The sequence below is a fragment of the Quercus lobata genome, chromosome 4, assembly GCF_001633185.2.
Source record: "Quercus lobata isolate SW786 chromosome 4, ValleyOak3.0 Primary Assembly, whole genome shotgun sequence".
NCBI lineage: Eukaryota > Viridiplantae > Streptophyta > Magnoliopsida > Fagales > Fagaceae > Quercus > Quercus lobata.
The window spans coordinates 69,144,661-69,152,471 of record NC_044907.1 but is presented as its reverse complement, the minus strand read 5'-3'; the positions used below and the strand labels follow the sequence as shown (position 1 = coordinate 69,152,471).

The 7,811-nt window shown below is 33.7% G+C and overlaps 1 protein-coding gene across 3 annotated transcripts; it reads left to right on the top strand.

The window, feature by feature from the left end:
* Positions 1-2,860: 2,860 nt before the first annotated feature.
* On the top strand, positions 2,861-7,811 carry LOC115988104 (thioredoxin-like protein 4B). Of its 3 annotated transcripts, none has more exons than XM_031111739.1 (6): positions 2,861-3,111; positions 5,129-5,292; positions 5,409-5,566; positions 6,044-6,110; positions 7,215-7,316; positions 7,453-7,811. In XM_031111739.1, the coding sequence occupies exons 2-5, from the start codon at positions 5,158-5,160 to the stop codon at positions 7,311-7,313; spliced, it is 459 nt and encodes a 152-aa protein (XP_030967599.1). In that variant the 5' UTR covers positions 2,861-3,111; positions 5,129-5,157; the 3' UTR covers positions 7,314-7,316; positions 7,453-7,811. The 3 variants fall into 3 exon arrangements, with proteins under 3 accessions (XP_030967599.1, XP_030967602.1, XP_030967601.1); XM_031111742.1 differs by having other exon boundaries at positions 2,885-3,111; positions 7,457-7,811; XM_031111741.1 differs by having other exon boundaries at positions 2,885-3,111; positions 7,448-7,811.

Sequence of the window (7,811 nt, the reverse complement as noted above, 5' to 3'; positions counted from 1 at the left end):
ATGTCATTGGAGCAAAGATTCAACGATCTCATTTGTTCTTAAGCAAACGCAAATACGCATAGAGATTGTGCCTAGTTCAGTCAAGGTTTTAGGAAAAGACTTGGATACTCTATTTGCTCGACAAAGAAAAAGGAGGGAAGAAATCCCAAATAAGGCAAAATATACAAAAAGTAAAAGGCTACAATTCTAATGTTGTTAATGTTATTAAAATTATGAGAAGGGTTGTTAACCTTAGTAAAATTTATGTGAACTTGTTACTTATTTTTTTTCCTTCGATAAAAAATAACTTTAATTCAACCGACAAAAGATCAATATCCAAACTTTCAAGTATCCCAAACAAGAGGAGGGAGGGAAGAGTAATTACATACCACAACTTGGTTATGGGAAGCTGCACAATAAGTCATGGCATTTTTCTTGTAGAAGTGCATCTCATCTTATCCTTGGAATCACTAGCCTCTACAAGTTCATTCACTGTAACCTCCAAGTTGTTTATAGTCTTGACAAGGTTTAGAACTTAGGGCCCATTTAGATTGAGGGGGAGAGTAGAGTTGAGTTGACAAAAAATAAGCTAATTTTAGGAAAATTTACTCTACTTTACTTTACTCTATTCCCCTTCAATCTAAATAGACTATTATTCTCTATTATGGAGGATTAGGTTCCTTAGATCCCAAGTTTCTTCTAGTGTGAAAGCCATTTAAGGTGGCATTGGAGGGGCATGTTGATGAATGAGCATTAGCTCTATTCAATTGGTCCAGAGGGTTTAGCACCAATTTAATAATATTTGCACTACTAAAAATGTAATGTTGAGGGTGTGCTATTGTTTCTCTATCCTCATTGCAAAGAGGACAAATTGAGTCAATAATTCCTAACCTATATGTTGAGGTTCAAAATATCACAAGTGTTGAAATCCAAAACTAAAGGGGCCCTCAAAGATAGACAAGGCCCAATCTGCCAACCAAGGCCCACTTAAAATAAGTAAGAGGAAGCCCAAACCTATGAATGGGCAAGCTTTGGGCCTTAGAAAATGAAGAAAAAGGAAAAAAGAAGCTCATCCTGGTCTTTATGAGGAGAGTTTCCCGGGGAGCCCATAAAAGGACTAAACCAGGATACCTTGGGACAGCCAGGACCAAGGGAATCCTTGGGAAATGCAAGAAATGGTCAGTTGAGATTTGGACAGCTCAAGGAAAGCATGCCTATGGACATGAGGAATGAAGGTAGGCATGTCCCATCAGTTGCCTGTGAGTCAGAAAAAAGTTGATGACTTAGGAATCAGCACTTGATAAAAAAAAAAAAGCCTAGTACCTCGAGGAAGCCAGGAAGATGAACCATGAAGGAAGGTGGCTGAGGATATTTCAACTTGACAAGGAGGAATCTACTCATTAAGAGGAAAAGACAAAAGATGAAGCAGTTGAAAGGTGGGGTCTGAAAGGTCCATCTAAAATCTTTGGGAAGAGAAGAAACTTCAAAAGAAGAATGTAATGAGAAAATAAGAAAAAGACTAGCCATCAATGTTGCTGACACAACATTGGTTCTGGTATTCAGGGTAGCAAATGGAGGGAATCAATAGCACACCAAAAACCCTAGAAAGGTACTATAAAAGGAGATCAAGCCATCAGCAAATCCATTAAGGAATAACTAATCAAAGCCAAAAAAGCCTTTGAAAGATCTCTTTAAAACTCAAAAAAGTAGAAAAAGGGGGGAAACATTGTGAGGGATCTGAGATAGGTACTAGAGGATACACTTGGGCCTGGTTATAGTCCAAAATAAGAATCCACACTATGTTAGTTAAAAAACATAAAAAACAATACACAGAAAAGCATATTCGTATCAACGCTTTCCAGTTCATATAAAAGAATGCAAATTAGATGATATTTCCCACTTTACACAATGAAAGATATTATCCTCTATTCAAATTATGGTGAATATAGATTGTAAAATAATTTTTAAAAAAATGATAAAAGTAAAACTCATTTTAAACATTTTGAAACCTTTTTGTCAGCAAGATGTTTCAACTCATCAAATGGCACCAATTGATACTTTTGCTTTGGAATAAGTTGATTTTTTATTTGCCTATGCTTCAAAGATGTTGTTGCTTAAAATCTTATCATGCACTTATGAATTGAAACTTGTGAACTTAAAGTAGAATTATGCAAAGTAAAACTTGCTTAATGAAAAATAATCGAAAACACAATTGAAAGCATAATTATGTGAAGTAAAACTCGCATGGAAATTGAACTGGTGAATTTAACTAGAGAAGTTATTTTCCTCAAATCTTATCCTCTATTGAGATGCACATAGAGATGATATAGAAGCAATGAAATTGTCCATGCCCAAGTAAAAAAATAATACAGTGTTGTCATAGAATTTTTGAAGCAAAACTTTTCACCATGATTGTGGAACTCATGAAAAATGGACCCCATAAAAAATGAGAAAGAAGACTTAAAGCTCTCACAAAATTCATGCCAAGACTTGGACGGGATTTCCCATCAAGCCTAGGAAGTTATTGACAGCTAGTCAAATACATCCTGCAATTCTTTTACTTTATTTTATTTTATGGAAAATTAAATTAGTAAATAACATTATTTTCATATGGAGTTTTCACACCATCTTTATAAATATAATACTTCTAATTTATAAATTTTTAGTAAGAAAAGTTAATTTTTGACAAAAATGCAAAACTGATGATTAAAATTTTCATTGGTTTCAGTCTTTTAAATTTTAAGTTTATTCAATTAGATCTTCCATTAACTTCTATAAAATGTTGCTGTTAATTGTTTAAATTTTTAAAATTTTTTAATTAAAAAATATTTTTAAGAAATTAAAAAAAAAAGATTGAATAAAATTAGAACCTGAAATTTGGTAAAATTTGGGGGACGACTTTTGAATTTTATCCTTAATTTTATATTCTTTTCTCACCCTCTCTCTTCGTGGCCGAGCTCTGCACCCTCTCTGTCTCTCTTTCTTCCTTCCTCCCGAACTTGCTCTCTCTATCAGTGAAAGTCTCTCTTCACCGCAACGCAAACGCAGCTACAGCAAGACCTGGGAGAAGAGTGAATCAGAGCTTTCTACTCTCTCTGTTGACAGATTTCTGAGGGAATCTCTCCACAAACGGTATGCAATTCCTAAACTTTTCATTTTAATTTGATCCCAAGCATCCAAACCCATGTCTTCATTTTTGTTTGCTTGCAAGTCATTCATGAAGATACGAATAAAGTCCCACTGGACTTTTACTTATAAGGATAATTTAGAAATATGTATCTGATTTTTAAAAAATTCTCTTAAATTTTATCTTGTGGAATTTTATAATTAGGCTCACCTTCAGATGGGGAAATTGACTTTGCTGGGTTTGTTCTAATGGTGCATGATTGTTATTTGATGTATATGCTTGCTATTATTTTTTATATCCTATTTTAATGACCAAATGTTTAACTAAATCTAAATCTTAATATTGTGAACTGGGGCATTATTCTCTATCTTGCTCAATGATGGGCTAATATAGTTCTGTTAATTTGCCTTGTCTAGTGCTGTCTTTAGCTAGAGTTGGTGTGAGCTGTTTTGTAATGGGTTTCATGTGTCTTTGCAGACATGAGTGTACTCTCTTTCTGCGCGTTTCTTGAGTCTTCTTAGGCTCTTTGCTCTGTATTATGCTTTTGATCATCAATAATATTATTAGGATTCATTAGAAAAAAAGAGATGTTTTCATTCTGCCTGAGAAAATAAACACATGATTCTGCCTGCATGAAGGCCACCATAAGGTTTATGTGGTAATTATCTTTTGATCGATTATGGAAGCTATGATACATATGGATACCTGTGTTCTGAGACTGGGAACTGGAACATAAGTTTATCTTCTGTTTTATTTTATTTTATGGCTTTGAATGTTGTCTTAGATCAGCTTTTTTTGGCTGAAAGTTGTTGGTGAAGTACCAATGTGGAAAAGAAACCTTGGGCTCGTCACACTTGGAAGAAAAGGATGATTTAATTTAGTAGGCCTTCAACACTTCCTTCCCTTGTTGTGCAAGCTTAAAATTTGAAGATTCTATTAGAATTTTTATTAAATTTATTTTTTGTCCTCCCTACGCTGTCACAGCCACTAATCAGAGCATAAAATGTTGAATGTGAGCCTATAAGTTTGTTTCGGTTTCTTGATCTTCATGCTATAAGATTTTCCCCCCCTTTTAGTATTTAGTGAATCAGGGATGCTAAGGTTACTAGTTACTACTATATAAGCCTTACAAAGCTAATACCTTAATTAAGAAATATGTTATATTTTTGATGTAGCATCAATCACATTCATTGCCATGTTAAACTATAAAGCTCTTGTAATAAAATTGGTATAAGTATATGATACTCCCAGACTCAACTGTGAGCTAAGACTGAAGAAGGTTGTTTGACTTCATTACCACAACTGTGAGATTGTCACTGTACTCTAGCTTTGAGGAAAATAGTTGATAGATTTTCTAGCAAGCCATATTATGCTAGAATTATGTACTGGATTTGTATTTGAGGTGTGAAAAGAGGTACATGCTCAACTATAATTCACCACTGCATATCTTTAAATTTGCTTTCTATTATGTCAATTCATTAATATGAATACGGTTCAACAAGCCTTTTCCAATTTTACTTTGGTAATTTACACATTGTATTTCTTTTGACTATTTTTCTTTCTGTTGTTCAATGCCATTTGATCACATGCGATGATTCAAAATTTGGGTAACAATTTGAATTTCAATTTTTTCTATATCTTATTCATCATATTAATAAATGCTTATATTATTATTGTTATTTTTTATGAGAAAAAAAGTACCAAATGTTACTTTTTTTGGGAAGAATTTGGATATGTTCAATGGTTATAATTGATATATAGGTAAAATATTAGACTATGAGAACTTGGTTAGGAATCTCACTTTAGTTTTAATTTCTAATTATATACAACATCTCTATATTTCTTGAGATGCCATTACCTTCTGCATTTTACATCCTTGGGTGTGGGGGTGGGGGGTGGGGGGGGACTAGAAATATTTATTGTTTATTTATAAGTTTTTCTTCTACATAGTGGAATATGATACTATAAATAATTTTTTTTATAAGTAATCTTTTGCCTGAAAAAAATATGACAATTTAACAGACGAGCCCCAAAATCTTGAAGTGGAGAGAATGAGTAGTTACCTATTGACGGTGCTGACAAAGAAACAAGAGGTGGATGCAATCATCAGAGACACCATTGACAAGGTCCTTGTCCTCCGCTTTGGCCGTGCTTCTGATCCTGTCTGCCTTCAACTTGATGACATTGTATGCCACCTCTCTCTCCCCCCCCTCTCTCTCTCTCTCTCTCTCTCTCTCTTTGAGTTTTTATTTATTCTAAATATTATGAAGTGAATGAACTCAATTTGTTTTTCTCTATGCAGCTTTCTAAATCTGCTCGGGAGGTATCCAAATTTGGAAGTGTAGCACTTGTAGATATTGATTCCAATGAAATTCAAGTTTATGTCAAGTATTTTGACATTACTTTCATACCTTCAACAGTTTTCTTTTTCAATGCTCATCACATGAAAATGGATTTTGGGTACATGAATTATCTTCCCCCCTCTTCTTATTTTTTGATTGTTGTTATTATTTATTTATTTATTTTTAACAAAACTCTAGGTTGGATATTGTAATTGTATATACCTATTTGAGTACATGGAATATCTTCCAGGAATGTAATTCTGCATTTATTTTGAGAAATTATCCATATGATGACTGTTTTTTTGTTCATTGTTTGAAATAAAATTATTCCAACAACCAAGTTGGATGTCAAAGAAACCCTTTCTAATATTTCTGACTAGTAGTTTATTTATCATATACAATGTGTGATTCGTTTTCTCTTCTTTTTTCTTTTTGTTTGCTTAGACTTGCAAATATTTGATCACGCCCTTGAAGAATGAGAATCTGTTTCTGAACTAAAATTATAAGCTAAATGGCTTGAATTCTGAAAATGATGTCATGCAGATTTAGGGACTTAAAATCTCAGATTCTTGTGTTTGTTTTCTTTGGTTGGCAGGACTGCAGATCACACTAAATGGGTTGGCGCATTTCACAAGAAACAGGATTTTATTGATGTTGTAGAGGTATATCTAGCTCCTCAAAAACTGAAAGATTTTAAGGCTGTCAGTTATATAAATTGCTAGTCTTCCATTGGAGTGAAAAATCATTTTCTTTTTTATGCTCGTGTGAAACTAGTATGCCTTGTTACTGAAACAATTTTAAGCTGCTTCCAATCTCCATTAGCACATGCATAAATGTAATTCTTCATAGGTTTTGTTGTGAGTTACCTTGCCTTGCAGTGACATCAATATCCAGAAGACCTTTTCTTTTCACCAATCCTTTGTAGAGTTAATCACAAGACTAAGTCCTCTGTTCTAAACATGATTTTGCAGCAAGTTTATTTAAGTAATTTCTTTTGAGCAGTAGAGGTGGAGTACTTGAAAATTTAAACTACAACTTTGATCTTATCAATGGTATCTCGGGTGCTGAATCAATGTGGAAAAGACTTTTGTCGCTTAAAATGATGAGGCATGGGGAAAATTTTCTTTCCAGGTGTAGATATTGGATACTTGAAAATTAAAAGTTGGAGGTGTTTTAGGTGCTAGATTAATTTGGGAAAACCTCATTGACTAAATTGATGAGGCAAGCATCAGCCCTAGCAGTTAATATTTGTTGTGGCATTGGCATATGGCCTACAACATAAATTTCTCAATAGAAAAAATGTGTAATGTAACAAGAAGTACATTGATGTATGGTTGCGTGGAAAGTCTGGTTTATCTTTGGGCAACATTGCAGATTTGGTGGTAGCATTTCTTTCTTCACATCTTTATTTAAAACTTTGTGGCATAGGCTAAGAAAGTAGAACACTCCCAAAATAATGGACAAACAAAATGTGATGGTAACTAACCCTGGACAAGAAATGTTGTTCTTCATTCAGTGGCAAATCTGGGTCACCTTTAGGAAACATTGCAACTCTATTGTTCTTTATGACAATGTGTGTGTGTTTTTTTTTTTTTTCCTTTAAACTATTTGTCATACTGATTTCTTATGTTTATGTAATACACTTCTTGCTTATATAAAGGATAATATGTAAACAACTTTCATCTTGTAAATAACTGATGCTTCTAGATGTTTGTATAATTCAAGGATGCATTATGTTTTTTCCTGTCTTAACATTATTCTTGTAGGCAATATATAGAGGGGCCATGAAAGGCAAGCTAATAGTGAGTTGCCCTCTGCCACCAGAGCGAATACCGAAGTATCAATTGTTATACAAGGATGTATAGAAGGTGAATTAGCCTTACACACTCACCAATCAGACAATCAAAACACGCTGCATATTGTCCTGTATGGATGGTTCAATTAATTTTGTCAACTCATAATTGTCTTTTTTTTTTTTCCTTTTTTTTTTCTCTGTAAGAAAAGACAGCCAACAGCAACACCAAAAACAACTCACAAACCCTCCTGAGAGCAGAACTCACATCTGGTGAATTGCTAAAGGAAAATAGGAACTAGAGTTACACTAAGACCCCATTTAGGGCATTGGCAGCTTTGTTGAAGTTGCTGTGAATCCAACAGAACAGAGAAGAACATCCAGCTGATGTATATAGATTAACTATATGGTGTACAACATCCAGGTGAAATTAGAGATACTTGACGAAGCATTTCTACTATCCTATATGGTGTACACAGTGACTTAAAGAATGCCAGGTTTATATGATCCTTTTACAGAGTTGTAAAATGTATAGAGGTTCTTTGGTAGAATGGATTCTTTTTTTAATGCT

Bases quoted from the DNA above. Each gene is read 5' to 3' on its own strand.
- LOC115988104 (XM_031111739.1), top strand. From the start codon at position 5,158: ATGAGTAGTTACCTATTGACGGTGCTGACAAAGAAACAAGAGGTGGAT. The intron at 5,293-5,408 runs GTATGCCACCTC...TTCTCTATGCAG, and splicing joins GCCTTCAACTTGATGACATT to CTTTCTAAATCTGCTCGGGA. The intron at 5,567-6,043 runs GTACATGAATTA...TTTGGTTGGCAG, and splicing joins CACATGAAAATGGATTTTGG to GACTGCAGATCACACTAAAT.